The 25,203-nt window shown below is 39.3% G+C and overlaps 1 protein-coding gene across 6 annotated transcripts in view; it reads right to left on the bottom strand.

Annotated features, from left to right (window-relative positions):
- The window catches only part of CRCP (CGRP receptor component), an 80,134-nt gene continuing 54,931 nt past the window's right edge, over positions 1 to 25,203 (bottom strand). For 4 of the 6 annotated variants that reach the window (XM_033426272.2, XM_033426271.2, XM_004268751.3 and 1 more), the window contains one exon: positions 8,439 to 24,583. In XM_033426272.2, coding sequence (XP_033282163.1) covers positions 24,434 to 24,583 — 150 coding nt within the window. In that variant the 3' untranslated portion in view covers positions 8,439 to 24,433. Of the gene's footprint in view, positions 24,584 to 25,203 lie in introns of all 6 variants that reach the window. The other 2 variants (XM_033426265.2, XM_033426269.2) reach the window with 2 other exon arrangements.

Below are 25,203 nucleotides of genomic sequence, written 5' to 3'. Positions count from 1 at the left end.
AATGGTATATTTATTTTTATTGGTACCTGGAAGCTTCCAAATACACACAAAACTCTAAAATTACCTCTTTGCAAGATACCGTTTCTAAATTGGCAGAAACAACCGAAAAAGTAGAAAAGAACAAAATGACTAGGACTTCCTTGGTGTTCCAGTGGTTAAGATTCCGGGCTTCCAATGCGGGGGGTGTGGGTTTGGTGACTGGTTGGGGAGCTAAGATCCCACATCCCACATGCTGCACAGTATGGCCCAAAAAAAAAAAAAAAAAAAAAAAAGAGAGAAAAGAACAAAATGACTTCTGAAACCTCATACTTCTTGTGTTCCCCTCCCCCAGGTTCTTTGTCTCGGGGCCATCTTGTGTGTCTTCTCTGCCCCCTTTGTCTCAGACTCCACCTTGTGCTCTGGCCCCACCCCCAATGACACTTTCCTCTTTCCTCTGGGAAAACCAGCCCCTTTAAAATCGAACCCTCTGAGGATCCAAATGCTAAACCCCTAGTTACTGTTTCTAAGTTATCTGGAGCAAATAAACAACTAGAAGGAAGGATTTAAATATCAACTGCCCTAGATTTTTGAAAATAGGAGAAAAGTTGCTTTCTGTTTGTCTGTCTGTTGAAGCTTTTTGGTAAGTCACCCCACCCTGTTCAAAAGGGGGAACCTTGTTTTAAATAAGTCCAGGGCTTCACTGGTGGCGCAGTGGTTGAGAGTCCGCCTGCCGATGCAGGGGTCACGGGTTCGTGCCCCGGTCTGGGAAGATCCCACATGCTGCAGAGCGGCTAGGCCCATGAGCCATGGCCGCTGAGCCTGCGCGTCCGGAGCCTGTGCTCCACAACGGGAGAGGCCCCAACAGTGAGAGGCCCGCGTACCGCAAAAAAAAAAAAAAAAAAGTCCAACTTACGGAGCACCCTTAAAAGAGAGAACTCCAAACTCCTAGGGAGACAATAAAATGCATTCTTTGATTGGTATGCAGAAGCTTCTAAAAGACAAATTGACTCCACCCATAAACAGCTCTAAAAGCATTCTTACAGCATGCCAGAGACACAATTTGGATCTAACTATTCTTTTGAGTTTGTATCTGAGACACGGCTAAAATTTAAAACAAACCTAGAAGGTTCCTGTTTGCATCTGTCTGTATTTTCATTTGTGTCTATGTGTATATATGTGTTATAGATGTGTGGGTTTTGTTTTTTCCTTTTCTACCTGTAGATGGTATTGCTAAAATTAATTTATAAAAGAGCTCTATTTAATTGGTTTAAAAACAAACAAGCACTTATATGAGTTAAAATATAACAGAGACTGGACCAGGTGCTTTTCAGGTTTACATGATCTGAGATTAATGTTGGTGAATGAAAGCTAGTTTGGGATTTAATTAAAATAGGCATATCTTTGGAGTTATCAACACTGAAAATAATGCAGGCATACCATTTTTATTCTACCTGAGCTTACTGGTCAGATAAGTTCATGTTATCTTTGTTACAAAATTTGTCAGCAAGAAAAATAACTTGGTATGATAAAAAGTTTTGTGAGTGATCTAAACATGACTGTTGAAAACAAGTAAATTGGATGTGAATGAGATAAAGGTTTATAAGTAATGCTTTTAGGTAGCTTCCCCAAATCTTTTTGGTAACTTGGAATCTTACAGTTTTGCTATGTTAAATGATGGGTAATCATTAAATATCTACATCATTCCCAAGTAAGATAAAATACTGAAACATTACTAAAAATGGGTTCATTCACTTTGGGCTTCCTTTACAAAGGAATTAAAGATAGTTGGATCTATTGGTAAGCATGCCATATTTTGGAAATTTTACTGTGGGGAAAACATGCTTTTAGGAATTATGAAATGTATGCAGAAATTTGTCAATAACAGACCGTTCTAGTGAAGTTACTAGGAATAATAAGGGAAAATAACTCTGTATGCAAGGAAAGAAGAATATGTGCTTTTGGCATTAAAAGGTATGAGGAATGGAAATTTTGTTGAGGGAAAGAAAGTAATTTTGTCCTAAAATAAGGCTGATTGTTTCAGAATAGGAAAGAGGAAAGACAGGACAAAGCTAAATGGAAATAGTAAGTTGTAGAAGATTTGTGGAAAAAGAATCTTTGAAAAAAGAAACTTTATGTGTGGTCAAGCTGGTGAAGATTATAAAGGTTTTGAGACTAAGCTTTAAAATCAGTGGTGTACTTATATAAAACTAAAACAATTTTCTTTCATTTGCTAAAAGAACAAGATTTTCTTGGAATATTGATCTACTCCTGACAAAAAATTGTGAAAGGTTTTTCCTTACCTTTAAGTAATCGGCTTAGAAAACAGAGATTTCTATTTTACCAAAATTATTTCCTGTGCTTCATGTTGTCTTAGTCAAGTCTCTGATTAGTTAAGAAATCTTCTCAATATTAAAAGAGCTAAGTCTCCCTTACAACTATGTAACATTTTCTATTTGTCTTTGAAATCTTTGTTACTTTGATCAAAAAGATAATTAAGTATCATTTTATAATGATCTGTGGTCCTGTTGGTTAAGTTCTGTACCTATTGCTTGTTGAACCTTTGCAAAAATGACATGCCTAATAAGATGAGCTAGTTCAGCACTTTGAGGTAATTTCTAGCACTTACAACCTTGACTAAATATGGACTTTAAACAAGAAATGCCTGAGAGTTCTTCCTACCACCTTTCCTTGTTACTCAAATAGAGACTCAAGAGGTTTCTGATTTGTGTACTTCCCTCCCACATGGGACATAACAACCAGGGAAGATCCTTCCTGGCACTGAGGGACAAACCACTACGTGCAGAGATCCTGACTCTTGATCAGCAATGCTTTCCAGGAAAGATTTTGATCAAAAGGGGGAAATGTGGAAACAATTAAAGAAACCTCAGCTAAAACTGGAGTTGGGACAGGCCTGTAGGGGAAGCTCTCATGCCCCACCACGCATCATTGATTGCTCCAAACAGGAAGAGATATATACCTACATCTCTGACAGGAAGATGCCTCTACTTTACTATCCAGCACAAGAAGAAAACTTCTCTCCACCCATGACAACCCAGGCAATTAGAGACTGTAGTAGCCCAACCTGTGAGAACGCTCCATACTTTGACCTACCAGCTTCCTCCAATGGACTCTTTGGTTATCACAAGCCCTTCACAATTCCCTGCTTTTCCCTATAAAAGCAAGTCTCCCTTCCTTATTCTCTGGACTTGCCTGTTGTCCACCATGGTTCACATATCCCAAATTTCAATTCCTCTGCTATTCCCAAATAAACTCACTTTTGCTAGTAAAATAACTGGCTATTATATTTAAATTAGAGTTGACAGGTTATGTATAAGAGTACACTTATTCTTAGGAAATACATACTGAAATATATAAAGTGTCACGATATCTACACTTTATTTTAAATAGTTTAGGGGAAAAATCCATATATAAAAGAGAGAGAAATAAAAACAAAAGTTACAAAATGCCAAATGTCAACATTTGGTAAACTTAGGTCAAGGGTCAGCACATTTCTTCTGTGAAGGGCCAGACAGTAAATATGTTAGGCATTACCGTCTCTGTTGCAATACTCAACTCTGCTATTTTAGTGTGAAAGCAGCCATATGTTGTAAATAAACAGGCGATAAAACACGATATGGGAAATCGTGTACTAATTTTATCTCATTAAGATTAGAAAACAACCATTTCAAAAATTTCCTTCTCTGAAAGGACATGCACCAAAATGTTACCAATGATGACTCCTGAAGGAGCAGGGAGTTGGTGAAAGGGAACTTTATGTTTTACTTTATATATTTTTGTATTGTTTAAATGTTCAAAAGAACGCTTTGGGTTTTTTCTCTTTTTTTTTTTTCATTAAGTTGCTTCTTGGAATAGTCAGCTTTTGCTGCAGGAACAAACAACCCCAAATCTCAGTGGCTTATAACAACAAATATTTGTTTTTCATGTTACATGAGGGCTGAGGATAGGCTGCACTTTGGATCTGTGTACTTTCTCACTCTGGGACCCAGCCCAAAGGAACAGACCTATCTGAAACACACTTTTCTCATAGCAGAGGGCAAAATCACTAGAGACCAAGCCAAACTATGCAATTTTTTGCTTTTAAAGTTTCTGCTCAGACATTATATGAGTCATTCCTGCTCACTTGCCAAAAGCCATAAGAAGTAACATGGCCAAACCTCACAATGGACCACTTAGCAAGAAGGTATATATAATCACCTTGCAGGGAAGGGAAGGAGTAATGGTGAAACAATTATATATCCTACTATAGGTCTGTTGAATTAATTAAATCTACTTGGAGGAAATATATATTTTTTGTTCTTATATATATTTTTTCTATTGACTTTTTTTCTTTTTCTTTTTTTTTGGCGGTACGCGGGCCTCTCTCACTGCTGTGGCCTCTCCTGTTGCGGAGCACAGGCTCCGGATGTGCAGGCTCAGCAGCCATGGCTCACGGGCCTAGTCGCTCCACAGCTTGTGGGTTCTTCCCGGACCGGGGCACGAACCCGTGTCCCCGGCATCGGCAGGTGGACTCTCAACCACTGTGCCACCAGGGAAGCCTTTCTTCTCATTTTTTAATTCCCTATTTGAAGACAGAGACAGAAGAGTTCTCAGCAATGCTTTTCAAACTATGGGTGCTAACCCATTAGTGAGTCATAAGATTGCATGGAGGCATAATCAACATATTTGTTTAAAAGGACAGACTAGAATACAATAGAAGAGAAAATTATAAAAGAACATTGTACATAGTAAAGATAAGGACTGTTTCATAAAACTTTGGTTTCAGTTACATATATATGTATATATGTCCATATGCTGATATTAACTGTATATTTTGCTGTGAGTTTTAGTTAAAAAAAATTTTTTTAAAGCCTTGACCCAGAGGACAGGACAGATTGAGAGACTGACTGCTCCCCATTCCCATCTGGACTCAAGGATGCTGACACCAAGGATGAGGCTAACACTAAGGACCACAGGAAAGCCAAGAAGAACTTGGGGCACAAAGCCAGAAATGAACCAAGACATAAACTCAGAAAGCTAATATTTGCTGGACACTGACTCTGCCAGGAATGCATTAGCCCTCTGTGAACACGATTTCATTTGATAACACCCCCGCTAATATCCCAGGAGGTAGTTACTCTGATTATTCACATTTCATAGATGGAAAGATAAGGAAGTTAAGTAATTTCAAGGTCCTGCAACAAGTAAACAGCAGAACCTGGATTCATCTGGCCTAGGGCTTGTACTCCTGCTAGGCACTCACCAGCATGGCTTCCAAGAGCAAGGGCCAGGTCACTCAAAGGAGGCTGAAAACCAGAGAGAGTATTAAAGGGCATGTGAGGTGTATGTTCTTGCACAAAAGTATAGACAGGATTCAGCCACTCAGAACAGCCCAATCGTAGTTGTCCTTTACCCAAGATACCTCATGGGGCTGCCCCAACCCTCATTCTCCAAGACATTGTTTATAGCCTTCACCGCTGTTCCCACACTGTCAGTGCCAAGAAAGTTCCTGATGGACTGTAAGGTTCTCTCCCATTCCTGGTAACCAGAGGCTGAGTTAGAGCCCCAAACTGTTCAGGCCTCTTATCCTGGCTCATGTGTGATCCAGGTGGGCTCTGGCCAGAACAACTGCTAGAAGGAGGGCTGGTTGGTGGGCATGGCTGAAAGTTCCAACCTTCTAATCACGTGGTCTTTCTGGTGACCAGCCCCATCCTGAAGCTATCTAGGGGCTCCACACTATATCATCTCATTAGCATAAACTCAGGTGTGCTCAAAAAAATGGGCTCCTTATGAGTAACTAAAGATAATCCCATCACTCAGGAAATCTCAAGGGTCTCAGGAGCTCTGTGCAAGGAACTGGGAACAAAGACCAAATATATTTCTTATTATATCACACATATATAGTATGCTAACTTTTGCTCGAGAGTGAAGGGAAAATAAGAAAAATATACGTATAACTGATTATCATTACGAAATAAAACACAAGAAGGATAAATCAGGAAACAATGTCATTGGTTACCTACAAGGGGCGGAAGAGAATAGGTGGAAGTGATAGTCCTCTGAGCATACCTTTTTTTATAGATTTGACTTTTGAAAGTATGGTAATATGTCACACATTCAAAAATAAAATTAAATCAATAAGAATGGAAAGGAGGTAAGTTAAAACTGAAAGCAAACTGAAACAATGGAAATAATCAAATAAGCACCATAACCACACTAAAAAGAAAAGAAGAATCAACTCAAGTAACTTAACACAGTATTTGACTACATACCCTCAACTGGGGGCAGGGGTGTGGCGGGAGGGGGAAGAATTGGAAACAAATCCTGAACTCCTTTTGGTAGGTCTGCTGTTTGTAATGGTGTGGGCAAAGCAATTCAGAAACCATCTTGGATGTAATAAACCACTTTAGATGTAATATAGGATTGAGCAAATATGTTGATACGGTTGGGAGCCAGGATTCTTACTGAGGGAGGGACATATAAATACAGAGTGGGCAAAGCAAGAAATAACTCTGTGAGGAGGTATCAGTGTAAATTCATGATTTCTAAAATACGTATATGCATGTTGATATTATACATATGTATGAATATGCAAATATGTGTATGTATGTACATGTGCATACACAAGCATATATTTCCTAGCTCTGTCCATTGAAAGAGCCAGGAAGCAAAGGCACTCCAGTAGCAATGAGGACACCCAGTTCTCTGAACTTGATCTCTGATACCTTCACCACTACAAGGAGTCATGCTCCTCGCTGAAATGACTGAGTCCAGGCCTGGTACAAGATAGGCTTGGAACCCCACCCAGGAAGTAAGGCAGCACTTTTGAAAAAATGGGGTTTTGAGGGCAGAATGGAAGATGTGGAGGAAGTGCTGGAGTCAGCAAACCCGTTTTTTAACCATTGCGGTAAAGACTGGATTAGGGAAGAATCAGGGGATGCTCAATCTAGGGGGCAATTTTGTTAAGGAAAATTTGCATGGTCTCCCAGCACTGCTTATTCATTGTAAGGGAGAAAACACTAGCAATAATTAATTATATAGTATTTAGGTGTCAAGAGTCATGATGTATTTAACTCACTTTAAGATGGTTTGGGGGAAAAATGCATATTTTTATATTGTGCTGCTTTTATTTTTGCAACTTTTTGTAAGCTTGGAATTATTTCTGGATGGTTAAAAAAACAAAAACAAACAAAACAAAAAAATGCCAGTACACGGGAAGTGTCTGAGAGTCAAGCTCATGAAGAATGCAGTTTTCATCCAAGAGAGGGTTGGGGTCTGACTGAGTAATCACAGCAGATGAGGAGCTGAGCTAGGTGATAGGATACAGAGGCTGAATCCCAGGCAGTGGAGGTGGGTATGGGGCCTATTGGAGATGCCCAATTGTAGCTGGAGAGGTGAATGTCCACCACGAAGCCTGATCCAATAAGGCACCTGTGACTAATGCACACACCTGGCCTTGTGTGGCTTAGGCCACTGTCAGCCCTGGAGAATAAGCCTCCCACAGTGGAGATCTCCAGACACAGGTTCAGCATCTCCTATACCAACCTCATGTGATCCTGACCCAGTGGAGCTTGTTCTTGGCTCCATTTCTGACTGTGATCCCTCCTGTGACCTCACCTGCATGTGCTGACTTCTCCCTCCTCCCAGCAGTCAGATCATGGCTTTCCTCTAGGTTTTCTGGCTCAACAGGGTGCCCTCACCCTGACTCCTTGGTTTCCCTATGACTCAGGGCTCTGGCTCCCTGCCCCAGGACTCCACCCTGCCTATGTTCTGTTCCTCCCAGCTAAGGCCCCAGAGGAGGAAAGAGGGGGAGTGTTTAACCCAGAACCTGCCAGGTTACTAAGACCACCTCCCCCACCCCTATCATTGAAAGGACAACTTGGGACTTCTGGTTCTGTGAGCCCAGCTACTGACTCAACCATACCTGCAGAACACTGCAGATACACAGTGACCCAATAAACTGTAAGCAGATCAGTCTGGGTAGCTGGTACTCTATCAGGGGATTGGTTCCTGACTGCAGAACACACCCAGCACGTCACAGCCCATAGCCCTGAAGTCTGCCTGTCCTTCCCCCTCTCAAGGTCGCGGGTGTTTGGGAAACACAAGGAAGGAGCATCAAAAACAGGCTAGCTCAATAGACGTGATGCTTGGAGCCCCAAGTTTCCAGCTAACGCTTGCTTCCCAAGCTCTAGCACATGAGCTCTAGCTCTGGAGCAGACAGTCCTGAGTCTACTCCCATTTCTACTGCTTGCTAGGAGTCCTTACACTGTTATTTCACCTATTCAGCTTCAGTTTCCTCATCTATGACATAGGGATAATGCATGGTAGGCACCTAGCGCAGTATCTGGAACATGGTTGGTGTGCAAAAATAGTAGCCATTGATTCAGGAAAGAATCACTGGTAGATGCTTGAATTAGTGAGTGAAAGTCTGATGAGGAAGAGGTATTTACATAATCTTAAAATATCTCTCCATAAATTATTTATTAATTCTAAAAGGGAAAACAATCAAAGGACACTATCAAGAGAGTGAAAAGATAACACACAAATGGGAGTAAATATTTGCAAATCATATATCTGATAAGGAATTAATACCCAAAATACATAAAGAACTGAACTTCTGCAACTCAACAACAAATACAATTCAAAGGACTCAAATAGACATATATCCAAAGAAGAAACACAAGTGCTCAATAAGCACATGAAAAGATACTCAACATCACTAATCATTAGGGAAATGCAAATCAAAACCACAATGAGATGACGCTTAATACTCCTGAGGATGGCTGTTACTAAAACAAAAGCAGAACTGAAAAACACAAATGTTGGCCAAGGATGTAGAGAAACTGGAATCCAAGTGCACTGCTGGTGGGAATATAAAATGGTGCTGCCACTGTGGAAAAATGGAAAAGCCACTGTGACAGTTCTTCAAAAAGTTAAAAACAGGGAGTTCTCGGGTGGCCTAATGGTTAGGATTCCAGGCTTTCCCTGCCATGGCCCGGGTTCAATCCCTGGTCGGGGGACTGAGATTCTGCAAGCACAGTGCAACCAAAAAAAAAAAAAAGACACACACACGCACAAACAACAAAAAAAGTTAAAATAGAATTACTGTATAATCCAGCAATTCCACTTCTAGATATATACTCAAAAGAATTGAAAGCAGGGACTCAGACAGATATTTGTACACCAATGTTCAAAGGCAGAAACAACTGAAGTGTCCATCAATAAATGAATGGATCAACAAAATGTGATATATACATACAATGGAATATTATTCAGTCATAAAAAGGAACAAAATTCTGATACCTACTACAACATGGATGATCTTGAAAACATTATGCTTAGTAGAATAAAGCAGACACTGAAGGACATTAAGTGCTTAGAATAGGCAAATTCATAGAGACAGAAAGTAGAATAGAGGTTACCAGGGGCTAGAGAAAGAGGGGGAATGGGGAATTACTGTTTAATGGGTACAGAGTTTTAGTTTGGGGTGATAAAAAAGTTCTGAAAATATACAGTGGTGATGATTGCACAACACTGTGAATATACTGAATTGTTAAACTAAAAATGGTTAAAATGATAAATTTTATGTTATATGTATATTTTACCACAATTTTTTAAATGTAAGGGGTACTAAGGTCTGAAGCAGTGTGGGTCCCTTTGAACTCTCTAAACTGACTGGCTTCCTTGACAGTACCTCACAGTGAGAAGACACTGTGAGGGATAAAGTCAAAATTGAGCAATACAGGGACAATAGAGAGACAAAGAAAGTCAAAATTGAGCAAAACAGGGACAATAGAGAGACAAAGAAAGAAGAGGTCTAAATCAGGGCCTTAAAGGGCTAGACCATAATATTTTTGACTTGTAGGCTACACGGTCCATGTTGCAACTCCTCAATTTTGCAGATTTGGCCTGAGAGCAGCCATAAACATATGTAAATGAATGAGCAGGGCTGTGGTCTAATAAAACCTTATTTACAAAAAAACAGGTGGCCTTTGCCAATCCTTGGTCTAAAAAAAAGAGTGGGAGGGGAACAGAGTCAGCAAGCCACCATATTTTTAAATATTATATGAAAACAACAAAAGAGGGACGTTTGTGAAGTTTGTAAAACCATCCTGAACCACACAACTCCTTCTAAAAGTTCCAGAAAAGTAATTTCATATAAAATAAACAGCAGAAAATTATTGGGGTCAAATTTCATACAAGGTTATTATTAAAAAAAAAAAAGAGTATAACATTTCTATAAGCTAATGAGCACACCAGAAATACATGCACACGAAACAGCTCAAATTGCAACCTACTATTTTAAAACCAGCTAAAAATTAATAAGAAATGATACATGACATGAATGAACCACAGTAAATAAAGTTACAAAAACTCATAAATAAGAGTTTTACTTTACTCAGAGTAAAAATTAGAAGGGGAAAAAATGAAGACTAAATTAGAAGAAACATAAGACCAAATAAATGCAATTAAAAAAAATGTCTTAAGGAAAATAGGAGGAAATTTTTTAAAGAAATCATAGAAGAGGGCTTCACTGGTGGTGCAGTGGTTAAGAACTGCCAATGCAGGGGACACGGGTTTGAGCCCAGCTTTGGGAAGATCCCACATGCCGTGGAGCAACTAAGCCCGTGCACCACAACTACTGAGCCTGTACTCTACAGCCTGCGTGCCATAACTACGAAGCCCATGTGCCACAACTACTGAAGCCCACATGCCTAGAGCCCATGCTCTGCAACAAGAGAAGCCACCACAATGAGAAGCCTGCACACCACAACGAAGAGTAGAGCCCGCTCCCCACACTAGAGAAAGCCCACGTGCAGCAATGAAAACCCAGTGCGGTCAAAAATAAAATAAACAAATTTATTTTTTAAAAAAAAGAAATCATAGAAGAGAGCAAAATGATCTGAATGAAAATGACAAATATGGAAGATAGGCAAAGAACTAATACAGAATATAGAAGTTTCTGCAGCAGAGAATGAAGCAAATGAACAGAATAAATATAAAAATCAAGAAAATAGGGCTTCCCTGGTGGCGCAGTGGTTGAGAGTCCGCCTGCCGATGCAGGGGACACGGGTTCGTGCCCCGGTCCGGGAAGATCCCACATGCCGCGGAGCGGCTGGGCCCGTGAGCCATGGCCGCTGAGCCTGCGCATCCGGAGCCTGTGCTCCGCAACGGGAGAGGCCACAACAGTGAGAGGCCCGCGTACCGCGGAAAAAAAGAAAAAAAAGGGGGTGGGGGGGCAAAATCAAGAAAATAAATAAAAAATCAAGGTGTATATATCTTGGTATAAAATATGTACAAAATCAAGAAAGTATGTAAAACATTCCAGAAATGTTCCCAAATTGAAGAAAAAAATATCTGAAACTATATATACACCATACGCATCTAAGAATACTTGACTCAAACAACCACTGCCAAGACATATTCTAGTAAATTCACCAGACTTTCAGGAGATAAAAAAAATCCTTTGAGCATCTAGGCAAAAAAAAAAGAAAAAAGAAGAAAGAAAAGCAAGTGGCTTATACAAGAAACAAAATGAGGATACTGTCAGACTTTTTAACGTAAGTGCTTGATGCCAGAAGAAAATAAGAGTAACTGAATATTTTAAATTCAAGGAAAAGAAAATGTGACTCAAGGACTTTGTATCCAGGAAAATTGACTTTCAGATATAAAGAGCACATACTATTATCAACATGCAAGAGCTCAGGAAGGGTGTTCTGGAGAATGGCGGGTATGAGCCAAATCTTGAGTTACAACTTGGATACCTGAAGAAGTAATGTAGTATAAGCAGATGGCACAGTATTCACAAAAACATAGGGATAGGAAAACAAAGAATATTTTCAAGGAATGTTCTTTCTTTCACTAACTTTTACTCATCCTTCAAGTCCAAACATTCCTTTCTCAGAGAACCTTTCCTGATTCTACCAGACTAGGTCACGTTCTCTGTTATAGGCTCTCTTAGCTCATTCTCACTTCTAATTCCAACTGTAGTTATAATGAAATAATGAATTATGAAACTGATCAGTTAGCATCTCTTCCCCTAGAACATAAAGCTTTCTGAAGGCAGGGGCTCTGGATGACAGAGTCACATCGTACCTTCACTGCCTTGCATGGTAGACACTCAAAAACGTGTTCAGTAAATGAATGAGTGGATCCATTCAGCTGGAACAGAGGGTTGTACAGGAGACTAATAAAGTTGGAAATTTTATTGGGAACCAGATTGGGAAGGACCTAGAATGCTAGGGTTAAATGCTTAGATTTTTATATATATTCACATGTTGTTTATCCACTTATCCATCAACAGACATTGGGGTTCTTTCTACTTTTTGGTTATTGAAAATAATACTGCTATGAACATGGGTATACAAATATTTGTTCAAGTTCCTGCTTTCAATTCTCTGGGGTATGTACCCAGAAGTGGAATTGCTGGATCATATGATAACTCCACGTTTAATGTTTTGAGGAACTACCATACTGTTTTCCACAGTGAATGAACCGTTTTACATTCCCACAAACAATGCACAAAGAGTCTAATTCCTCCATATCTTCACCAACACTTGTTATTTTGTTTTATTTTATAATAGCCACCCTAACTGATGTGGATCTCTTAGTGGTTCTGATTTGCATTTCCCTAATGACTAGAAATGTCCAGCATCTTTTTACAAACTTATGGAACATTTGTATATCTCCTTTGGAGAAATGTCTATGACATACTTTTTTCTTAAAATTTTCAATATTTCCAGGCTTTGCAGTTCATCCACAAGTTTTTTCAAATTGTTGCAAATCTCAAAAAAATTTTCCAACGTGTTTATTGAAAAAAATCTACATATAAGTGGACCCACACAGTTCAAACTCATGCTGTTCAAGGCCAACTGTAATTTCAACAGCTTTGAATGTATTGACTTGTTTTGTGGCCTAATGTATGGTCTGTTCCGGAGAATGTTCCATGTGCACTTGAGAAAAGTGTATTCTGCTGTTGTTGGGTAGAGTGTCTGTAAGTCTGTTAGTTCCAGGTGGTAATAGTATTGTTCAGGTCCTTTATTTCCTTATTGATTCTGCCTGGTTGTTCTTGCATTATTGAAAGAGGTATTGAAATTTCCTACTATTATTGTGGAGCTATCTATTTCTCCCTTCAATTCTGTCAATTTTTATTTCAAATATTTTGGTGGTCTTATTACATACATAAATGTTTTAAACTATTATATTTTCTTGCTGTATTAAACTTTTTATAATATCTTTGTCTCATAATCTTTTTAAAGTCTATTTTGTCTTATTAGTATATTCACTCCCACTCTCTTTTGGTTACTATTTGCATGAAATATCTTTTTTGATCCTTTCATTTCCAACCTATTTATGTCCTTAGATCTTAAGTGAGTCTCTTGTAGAGAGCATATAGTTGGGTCATGTTTTTCGAATATATTTTGCCCATCTATGATTTTTTTTAAAGAATTTTTATTTATTTATTTATTTTTGGCTGTGTTGGGTCTTCGTTTCGTGCGAGGGCTTTCTCTAGTTGCGGCAAGTGGGGGGCCACTCTTTATCGCGGTGCGGGGACCACTCTTCAGCGTGGTGCCGCGGACCTTTCACTATCGCGGCCTCTCGTTGCGGGGCACAGGCTCCAGATGCGCAGGCTCAGTAGTTGGGGCTCACGGGCCTAGTTGCTCCGCGGCATGTGGGATCTTCCCAGACCAGGGCTCGAACCCGTGTCCCCTGCATTGGCAGGCAGATTCTCAACCACTGTGCCACCAGGGAAGCCCCATCTATGATTTTTGATTGGGGAGTTTAATCCATTTAAAGTAATTACTGATAGGGAAATACAACTTTTGCCATTTTGTTATTTGCTTTCTATATGTTTAATACCCTTTTTGTCTCTCATTTCTTCCATTACTGTCTTCCTTTTTGTTTTGTTGATTTTTTGTGACATGTTTGAATTCCCTTCTCATTTCCTTTTGTGTATATTCTGGATGTTTTCTTTGTGCTTATCTTGGTGATTATATATAAAATCCTAAAGTTATAACAATCTATTTTTTATTGATACAAACATCTTAAATCTCATATAAAAACACTCTCTTTTACAGCTCTGCCCTCCCCCTTTATGTTATTGATGTCACAAATTACATCTTTATATAATGGGTACCATTTAACATAGATTGATAATTTTTTATGCTTTTCTCTTTTAAATCCTGTGAAAGAATAAAAAATGAAGTTATGAAAAAAATTATAATACTGGTTTTTATATCTGTCCATGTATTTACCTTTACTGAAGATCTTTATATCTTCACATGACTTCGAGTTACTATTCAGAGTCCTTTCATTTCAACCTGAAGGACTCCCTTGAGCATTTCTTTTAAGGCAGGTCTAGTGGTAATGAACGCCCTCAGCTTTTGTTCACCTAGGAAACTCATAATTTCTCCCTCAATAAAAGTATTTTTTTGGACTTCCCAGGTGGCGCAGTGGTTAAGAATCCGCCTGCCACTGCAGAGGACAAGGGTTTGATCCCTGGTCCAGGAAGATCCCACACGCCGTGGAGCAACTAAGCCCGTGCACCACAACTACTGAGCCTGCACCCTAGAGCCCGCAAGCCACAAGTACTGAGCCTGTGTGCCACAACTACTGAAGCCCACACACCTAGAGCCCATGCTCTGCAACAAGAGAAACCACTGCAATGAGAAGCACTTGCACCACAACGAAGAGTAGACCCTGCTCACTGCAACTAGAGAAAGCCCGTGTGCAGCAATGAAGAGCCAACACAGCCAAATATAAATAAAATTATTTAAAACAAGTATTTTTTGTGTGTGGAAAAGTACAAAATTTACTATCTCAACCATTTTTAAGTGTACAGTTCATTAGCGCTAAATACATTTACATTGTTGTGCAATGAATTTCCAGAACTCTTTTCAACTTGCAAGCAAAACTGAAATCTATAACCATTAAACAACAACCGATTATCTCCTCCCCCTGGTCCATGGAAACCACCATTCTATGTTTGTGTTTATGATTTTGACTATATCTCATATAAGTGGAACCATAAAGTATCTGTCCTTTTGTGACTGGTTTATTTCACTTAGCATAATATCCCCAAGTTTCATCCATGCTGTAGCATGTGTCAGGTTTTCCTTAATGGCTGAATTATATTCCGGTATATGTATAGATCACATTTTGTTTATCCATTAATCTGTCAATGGACACTTCATTTTGCTGCCACCTTTTGGATAGTGAGAATAATGCTCCTATGAACATGGGTGTACAAATAAGTCTTTTAGATCCTGCTTTCAATTCTTTGGGTATATACCCAGAAGTGGAATTGCTGGATTATACAATAATTCTATGCTTATTTTTTTGAGGTCCTGCTATACTGTTTTCTGTATGTTACACCATTTTACATTACCATCAACAGTACATAAGGGTTCCAATCTCTACATCCTCCCCAACACTTGTTATTTTGTTTTGTTTTATAGTAGCTATTCTAATGGGTGTGAGGTGATTCTCTCTCATTTTTGAGGGATAGTTTTGCCAGGTATAGAATTCTCAGTTCAAAGTCTTTTTGTTTTTCTTTCAGCACTTTAAATACATCATCATGTTCCCTTCTTGCCTCCAAAGTTTTTGCTGAGAAATTAACTGGTAATCTTATTGATGATCCCTTGCACGTGACGAGTCACCTTTCTCTTGCTGCTTTCAACATTGTCCTTATTTTTCTATAGTTTGATTACAATGTGTCTTGGTGTGGGTCTTTCTGGATTTATCCTACTTGGATTTTAAACTTCTTTGATTTGTAGATGCATGTCTTCACAAATTTGGGTGGTTTTTGGCCAATATTTCTTCAAATAATCTCTTCCTCTTTCTCTCTTCTTCTGGTACTTGCATATACATATATTGGTCCTCTTGTTGATGTGCTGTTAAGTCCCTAAGGATCTGTTTGTTTTCCTTTTTTGCTCCTGTGCTGATTCTTTCTTCTGCCTTCTCAAATCTGTTGTTGAACCCTCAGTGAAATTTTCAATTAAGTTATTGTATTTTTCAGCTCCAGAATGTTTCCTTTTTATAATTTGTTACTATTCTCATTTTATTCATATATCATTTTCCTGATTTCCTATAGTTCTTTGTATGTCTTCCTTTAACTCTTTAAGCTTATTTCAGACAAGCTTAAAGTCTTTATTTAGTAAGACTTTATTTTAAAGTCTTTATTTAGTAAGTCTGATACCTATGTTTCTTCAGGGAAGGTTCCTGCACTTCATTTTCTTCCTTTGAATAGGCCAGGCTATCCTGTTCCTTGCAATTTTTTTGTTGTTGAAAATTGGGCATTTGAAAAAACAACCACCTCTCCTAGCCTTGGCAAACTGGGTCTATGCCAGCAAAATCGTTTACTGATTAGGATATGTTGTGAGCCTTAGGATCAGCCAAAGTAGAAAGCTAAGTCTTCAGATGTGTTCTTAGCATACATCTCACCTGGATCTGTGTACCTTTTGTGATTTCTCTCTATACAAATTGCTTTTATATGTCTTACACAGAGTCTTACTCATTTCTCCTTGGGGCCCTGGATAGTCTATTGTATGTCTCCACCCACAATGTCTTGTCTTAGGTGTCTTGTGAGTCTAATTCTACTGATTTTATAAGCAATTATTGTCACTTTCTATTGAGTTCCCCTGCAGAGATCCAATTAGGGGAAACAGAAACTAGTTCTTCAGGCAGCTCCCAGACAAGTTAGAATACTGCAAATAAGGTTTGCTCTGCTCCCTTCAGTTTGAAGGAGGGAACTGAGAAACTGGCTTCTGCCTCCTCCAGAGCAAGATTGCCCAGAGGTGAGGGGACAAGGGTGACCAAAAATTCCACAAAATTTTCTACCATTTTGAATGTAGTTTTTTCTTGATTGGCCATTCTTGGTTACTGTAGGCCTCTGACTGTTTTCCAGAGCTCGCACAAGCTCACTTTAGCTAGCTTTTGGTTGTTTTTAATGTCTCTGTTGTGGAACAAGAGGTTGGAGCTTCCTAGCTCTCCATTTTGCTCATGTCATATAGATTTTTTATTCTCAATGTCATAGGAAGACTTTCAGTTTTTGAGCTGAGGGTATGATGTAAAGAAAGACTATTTTAGGTATATTAAGTACAGACAGGGTACACAATGGATCAAGAGAAAACAGTGGAAGCATTAATTAACCTGTCTTATCTTGCAAGCCATATGCAACTTGAGGTTTGACTCTATGGCCCAAGGATATAGCACCGAACCTGGCACATACTATGTGCTCAACAAACCTTTGTTGAACCTAAAATTATAGCTTATGTGACTGAACACAGAATCCTCAAGCCAGCCCCATAGTGTGTGGCAGGTAAGACAGTCAAGACTAAACACACTTTAAGACTTCTGCATCATGCTAGTGGGTAGAATCTACACCAGGATTCAGCATGCCAGCTCTTGAAGCATCCATGGGAAGAGTGCAGATGTCCTACAGAACACAATGAGGACCTCATGAGGAAGATTATCGGTGGAGAGGGAACCTTCTCCTCCCCACTCTGGAACCATCTAAACAAGGATCAGCAAATTACAGATTACTGCCCAATTCTGTAAGTAGTTGTACTGGAACACAGTCCCACTCATCTATATATTGTCCATGGCTGCTTTCATGCTGTAACAGCAGAATTATGTAGTTGTGATGGTAATTTATGACCTGCAAAGGCTAAAATACTATCTGGCCCTTTACAGATGAAGCTTGCTGATCCCTGTTCTAAACAGTAGAGTGAAGTCTAAAGGGGGCTAGAGGCTGCTGTGGATTACATAACATTTAATAAGGGCCTAAAACGACAGATAACTCAGTAGTCCACAGGAACCGACCGATGAAACTTAGTCACTTTCTTTTCAGGGAGAGAATACTTTGGGGGGGGGGGCGGCGGGGAACAGGGACAGGTTTCAACAAATGGTGCTAGGATAAATGGATGTGCAGAAGAATGAAGCTGGACTCCCTCCTCACACCATATACAAAAATAACCTCAAATGGATTGAAGGCCTAAATGTATAAAAGTTTTAGAAGTTACACAGTAGCAAATATTTATGACATTGGTTTAGGCAATGGATTCTTAGATATGAGGCCAAAATTAGAAGCAAAAACAACCAAAAAGAGATATACTGGATTTTATCTAAATTAAAAACTTAGGTGCTCCAAAGGACACCATAAAGAAAGTGAAAAGACAACCCCAAAATGGGAGAAAATAGCTGTATATCATATATCTGTCAAGGGCCTAGTATCTAGATTATATAAAGAAATCTTACAATTCAACAATAAAGACAAACAACCCAATTAAAAATGGGCAAAGGAGAAGAACAAAGCTAGGAGTCTGATGCTACATGACTTTAAGATTTAATACAAAGCTACAATAATCAAGGCAATGTGACACTGGTGAAAGAATAGAAAACAGACCAATAGAACAAAATAGAGCCTAGAAACAGACCCACACAAAGAAAATCAACTGATCTTTGCCAAAGGAACAAAAGCAACTGAATGGAGAAAGGATAGTCTTTTCCACAAATGGTGCTGGAGCAACTGAATATTCACATGCAAAAATGAATGTAGCGACTTCCCTGGCAGTCCAGTGGTTAAGACTCCACGCAACCACTGCAGGGAGAGCAGGTTTGATCCCTGGTAGAGGAACTAAGATCCCACATGCCATGAGGCACAGCACCCTCCCCCCGCCCCGAAAAAAAGAATGTAGACAAAGGTCTTAGACTTTTTACAAAAATTAACTCAAAATGGATCATAGACTTAAATGTAAAATGCAAAACTATAAAACTCCAAAAGATAACACAGAAGAAAATCTAGGTGACCTTGGGCTTCATGATGACATTTTAGGTACAATATCAAAAGCATGATCCATGAGGGAATTCCCTGGCGGTCCAGTGGTTAGGACTCTGTGCTTCCAGTGCAAGGGGAGCAGGTTTGATCCTTGGTCAGAGAACTAAGATCCCACATGCCACGCAGTGAGGCCAAAAAAAAAAAACAAACAAAAAACCCATGAACCATGAAAGAAAAAATGGATAGGATGGACTTCATTAAAATTAAAACTTCTGCCCTGTGAAAGATACTGTTAAGAGAATGAAAAGAGAAGCCACAGAGACTGGGAGAAAAATATTTGTAAAACACAATATTTGATAAAGAACTAGTTTCCAAAATATATTTTAAAAACCTCTTAAATTTCAAAAACCTAACGAAAAAATGAGCAAGAGATCGGGACACTTCATCAAAAAAGACAGAGAGATGGCAGATAAACATATGAAAAGATGCTAAACATATGAAAAGATGCTGAACATATGTCTTTAGGGAACTGCAAATTAAAACAACAATGTGATAATATCGCACACCTATTAGAGTGACCAAAATCCAAAACACTGACACCACCAAATTCTGGTGAGGATGTGGAACAAAAGAAACTCTCATTCATGCTGGTGGTGATGCAAACTGGTGCAGCCACTTTGGAAGACAATTTGGCAGTTTCTTATAAAGCTAAACGTACTCTTACCATATGATCCAACTATCACACTCCTTGGTATTTACACAAATGAGTTAAAAACTTCTGTCCACATAAACCTGCACACAAATGTTTATAGCAGCTATTTTTGATAATTGCCAAAACTTGACGGTAACCAAGATTTCCTTCAACAGGTGAATGGATAAACAATCTGGTAGATGCAGACAATGGAATATTATTCAATACTAAAAAGAAATGAACTGTTATGCTATGAAACGACATGGAGTAACCTAAGTGAAAAATCCAACCTGAAAAGGTTACATACTGTATGATTCCAACTATACGACATTCTGAAAAAGGCAAAACTATGAAGACAGTGAAAAGATCAGTGGTTGCCAACAATTTAGAGGAAGGGAGGGAGGGATGAATAGGTGGAACATACGGTATTTTTAGGGCATTGAAAGTATTCTGATGACACTGTAATGATGTCACATATAACATTATATATATATTACATATTTGTCAAAACCCATTCTAGGTATGCATTACTGCACTTTCTGCACTTACATTAGGTTCACAAAGAATGAACCTAATGTAAACTATGGACTTTTAGTAACGATGTACCAATACTGGCTCATCAACTGTAACAAATGCACCACACTAATGCAAGATGTTAATAGGGGAAACTGTGTGTTGGGAGGGGTGGGGACAAGGGACTATACAGGAACTCTCTGTACTTTCTGCTCAATTTCTCTGTAAACATAAAACTCCTTGAAAAAACAAAATCTATTAATTTTTTAAGGTGCAAAGCATTTCAATAGGCATCTTTCCAAATAAGATATACAAGTGGCCAATAAGCACATGAAAAGATGCTCAACCTTAGGAGCTACTAGGGAAATACAAATAAAAACCACGAGATAGCACTTCACAAACACTAGGCTGGCTATAATCAACGAGAGACAATAACAAGCAAAAGATTGGATTCCATCATTTTTGGCCATGCTTCACGGCTTGTGGGACCTTAGTTCCCTGACCAGGGATTGAACCCTGGCCATGGCAGTGAAAGCGCCGAGTCCTAACCACTGGACCGCCAGGGAATTCCCTGGATTCCATCTTGGGTTGTTGGTGGAAACATGAAATGGTACATGTACTATGGAAAACAGTTTGGTAGTTCATCAAAAAGTTAAACACAGGGACTTCCCTGGTGGTCCAGTGGTTAAGATTCTGTGCTTCCACTGCAGGGGGCATGTGTTTGAACCCTGGTTGGGGAACTAAGATTCCGCATGCCACAAGGCATGGCCAAAAATTTAATTAAAAAAAAAAAAGTTAAACACAGAGTTTCCATACGACCCAACAATTCCACTCCTAGGTACGTATATTCAAGAAAGGCAAACAGTCACAGAAGATTTATATATGAATGTTCACAGCAGCATATTCATAACAGCCAAAGAGTAGACACAACCCAAATGTCTATCAACTGATGAACTGATAAACAAAATGTGGTATATCCATTCAATGAAGTATTATTCAGCCATAAAAAGGAATGGTACAACACATTTGAGCCTTGAAAAAATTATGCTAAATGAAAGAAGTCATATACAAGAGGCCATATACTGTATGATTCAATTTACATGAAATGTCCAAAATAGGCAAATACAGACAGACAGAAAGTAGAAAGTAGATTACTGGTTGCCAGGGACTATGAGTAATTGGGAATGACTGCTAACGGATATGGGGCTTCTTTTAGGGGTGATGAAACCATTCTGGAATTAGGTAGTAGTGATGATTGTATAATCTTGTGATTATACTCAAAACCACTGAGTGGTATATTTTAAAATGATAAATTTTATGGTAAATGAATTATATCTTTTTTTTAAAGATTTTTTTGATGTGGAACATTTTTCTCTTTTATAAGTCTTTATTAAACTTGTTACAACATTGCTTCTGTTTTATGTTTTGGCCCCTTGGCCACGAGGCACGTGGGACCCCAGCTCCCTGACCAGGGAACAAACCCACACCCCCCCGCATTGGAAGGCTAAGTGCAGCTTCCACTGGACTGCCAAGGAAGTCCCTGTGAATTATACCTCTATTTTTAAAATATGTAAAAGGATTTCTGGCCAGTTCTGGGCAGTTTTGCTTCCTTTTATCCCCTTAGTTCATTGTGTAATTAAATAAGATTGACGATCCTTTTCAGGGTATGTGGTCTGTTTTATAGTTTACTGAGAAATGATCCATTTACACAAGCAGTAATAAATTGATTTCAGGGGAGAAAATGATTTAGCAAAGAATATACGGGAGGATTGATCCTCTCATCTCTCATTAGGGTATAAGCTCTTGAGAGCTGGTATGCTTACACAATGACTGATTAGGAAAACAGTACCCATTATTTTATGAACAAGCCTTGAATAAGTGGCAAGTCCTCTGAGGTGGTAGTGGTCATACAGTAACTTTTAAGCAAAAAGAGGCAAGGAAATTATTTGGATAAACCTCTGAGAGTCAACTTCATCTTTTAAGAGTTCAGCAGTACCTTCTTGAAAGATCAATCCCCTCAGTGCTGCGTCTCCCAGAGTGACTGGACTGGGTGTCAGTCTCCATGTTTGGGACATAACTTAACTATCCACTATACATTTAATAACTTTTGCAGAGGCCAAGGACAACATGGAAATAACCAGATTTTTTTTTTCTTTTTAAAGAATAAAACAGTCACCTGGTCAAAAACTGAAGCCATACAGAAGGACATAAAATGAAAAGCAAGTCTCATAGACTCCCAGCTCTCCTTTCCAGATATGATCCTGGTTAAGTTTCTGTATAAATTACAACCTTTTATTTCTGAAATGTTGATTACTAATGCTATGGGAATATTACAAAGACCATATTTCTTATAAAGGTTAAGTCTCCTAGAGCCTGTCTGACTTAATCAGAAACTTAATCAGAGGCTAAATTCAGGTCCCAAATAAAGAAACTTAAAATTTTCTTGAAATCCAACACAAAATTTAGATCTAAATAGATTCAACTTAAGAAAAAAATTAAAATTAAAAAAATACATATATATGTTAGCTTTTAAGTCAGATTTCATTTCATTTCTTCCTATCCATGGCGAAACAAACTCTTCAAAGATTTATAAAAATAGCACAAGTTGGCAGTCACCTGCAAACAATTTATTATTAACTAATTAAGCCCTAAATCCATGAAGAAAAAGCACCTAACACACTCAAGGTCAAAATGCAACAAAAATAATACAAGCACATGCACGCCTTGACAAATCAACAGCTCCTGGTAAAATTCCTGATACTCAAAAGACAGATTTAAAAATAAATGCCCTGGGCCTTTATCACCTTCTGAGATGACCCATACTCTGTCTGTGGAGTGTGTTTCTCTCTAAATAAATCCACTTCTTACCTATCACTTTGTCTCTCACTGAATTCTTTCTGCAATGAAAAATAAAAATATAAATGCCCTGTACGTGTATGGCTGATTCATTTTGTTGTGCAGTGGAGGCTAACACAACATTGTAAAGCAAACATACTCCAATAAAAATTAATTTAAAAAATATAAAATAAAAAATAAATGCCCTGTTAATTTCAATGTTGCCTGTAAGCAGATCTCAACTGATCTTTAGATGATAAGGTTAAGATGAACATAACTGCCTATTGGCAGGGGTGGTGGGGAGGCTGAAATAACCTGGGAATTCCAAGGGGTGGGAAGTAATCCAATTAACAGAAGCACTGAAAATGTGATCTTACAACATGAGTACCAATTTGAAAAATTAATGTCTATGGGCATTTTCTTCCCCAAATAGGGAGCAGAGTGAATATGGGAAATTAATTTTTAACAATATTCCTAGGATCTAAGGCAACTACATGTCTGGGGCTACTAAACTCTCCAAAGCCTGAATATTAACAAGTTCTTCACATGGTAATTATTCTAATATTTTAAATTCAAAAACTGATGCAACAGTCAACAAATTCAAATTCTTATTAATTAACCTCTAGCTCTTCATATTCCATCCACAAAAAGAGCTACATAACTGTACCCTCTTCATTTTGGGTTTTTTTTTTGTTTCGAGCCACAATTTGCACCTTGTGGGATCTTAGTTCCTCGACCAGGGATTGAACCCATGCCCTCAGCAGCGAAAGTGCAGAGTCCTAACCACTGGAACCCCAGGGAATTGCCCTTTTTAAAAGATGCAAACAATTTGCCCATTGTGCAAATGAAGCTCACCTGGCTTCAACAGGCAGAGCCTGTCACAGGACAGGAAACTGAAGGTATTCAGAAAGGCAGGTGACACGGTCATTCAGTCTGGAGTGCCTCTTTTCAACTGGAGTGAGCTGGTGCCCTACCATTTAAGACTAATTAGTGAGCTGTAAACAAAGCCCAGGCCAGCAGAGGAAAGGGGCCTTTAGACCTAATGAAGAGTTGTCCAGGCGTTCTCTTATCTCTGCTGTTCTCAAGGAAAAGATTCCTCTAAGGTGAGCCCAGTTCAGTGGCTCATTTTAACTTAGAGCAACTATTTGCTGCTTCGGGAGTTTTTAGCCATCTAACAGGATTCTCGTAACTCAGCTCTCATCCTAGCAGTGCTCTGCATGCCTGCTTGGGAAGCTCCTGGGGAAGCAGATGAAATTAATTAGGATATGGCCCATCAAAGCCAGTGCAAGTATTTTACCAGCTGTGTACAGGGACCTTCCCACAACCATGGCAAAGGCCACAGAAGAAATATTTTTACCACAGAGAGTTCCACAGTATTGTCCTCTTGGACTCACTCTTCCTCTCTTTAGCTCTCTGCCCTGACAACCTCAGCCTATCCACCATGTTTCTTCTTTCAGAGGCACAAGGATTTCTTTTTAGCTTGTTTTTGAGAAAGGCTTATGTTTGTGGTTTACCCAACTAACCAGGAAATCAGGCCTGTTGGGATAGAAGGTAAAACCAAATAAATAATCCTCTGAATGTCTGGGAAATGGCTGCTGGGCCTTTCAACTTCACGAGACACTTGGGCCAGTTGTGCTCTTCTATGCTGGGTCCTCTTCGTCCATTGTCACGTCATCGTTGGTATTTTGCTTCTGCTCAGCCTCTGGCCCCGCAGGGAGGATGCTTGTGACGGTGTGGAGCAGAGCTTCTATCTGCTCCTCTGTCAGCCGTTCTTCACTCTCCTCCACCATCTGCAGAAGGAAAGAAAACCCTCCAGGAGTTACAATGGGGCCTCACAGACAGGGCCCTGCCCATATTGTTCCTGGTCCCGGCCCAGCCCCTCAGCACAGAGCTCAGGGCCTAGCTCCTGAGCTGCCCCGGGTCTCTAGGTCCTTTCCATCTTGGCTCTACGGGCGAGAGAAGCCAGCTCAAATTCCAGGGTAAGCCGATGTGGCCGTTCCAAACAGGTCAGCGAAAAGAGCGAGTTGCAGGTTAGCATTTTTCCTTAAAAAGCAAAGCCTAACAGTTCTCTACTCACTCATACACACACACGCGCGCACACACACACACACACACTCATACACACACACGAATATGCTGTTTATGCAAAGAAAACTCACCTCTGGGGAGAGAAATGGCATTTTATATACTTTTGTATATAACAACAAGCCCATCTGTAACTTATGAATAGTATCAACAACTCATTTGATGACTGCCCGCTATGTGCCAAATGGCCTGTGTATTTTTCTATTCCTCACTACTACCAACACTGACAAGACCCGTCAGGGAGCTCTTGTGCCTGGCACTGCGCCTTGCACTTCACACCCATTATTTCTTTTAAACCTCACAGCAAGTCCAGCAAAGGGCAGAA

The sequence above is a fragment of the Orcinus orca genome, chromosome 16 (genome assembly GCF_937001465.1).
Source record: "Orcinus orca chromosome 16, mOrcOrc1.1, whole genome shotgun sequence".
NCBI lineage: Eukaryota > Metazoa > Chordata > Mammalia > Artiodactyla > Delphinidae > Orcinus > Orcinus orca.
Note: the sequence above shows the minus strand (reverse complement) of the source record. Positions and strands in the feature narration are given on the sequence as shown.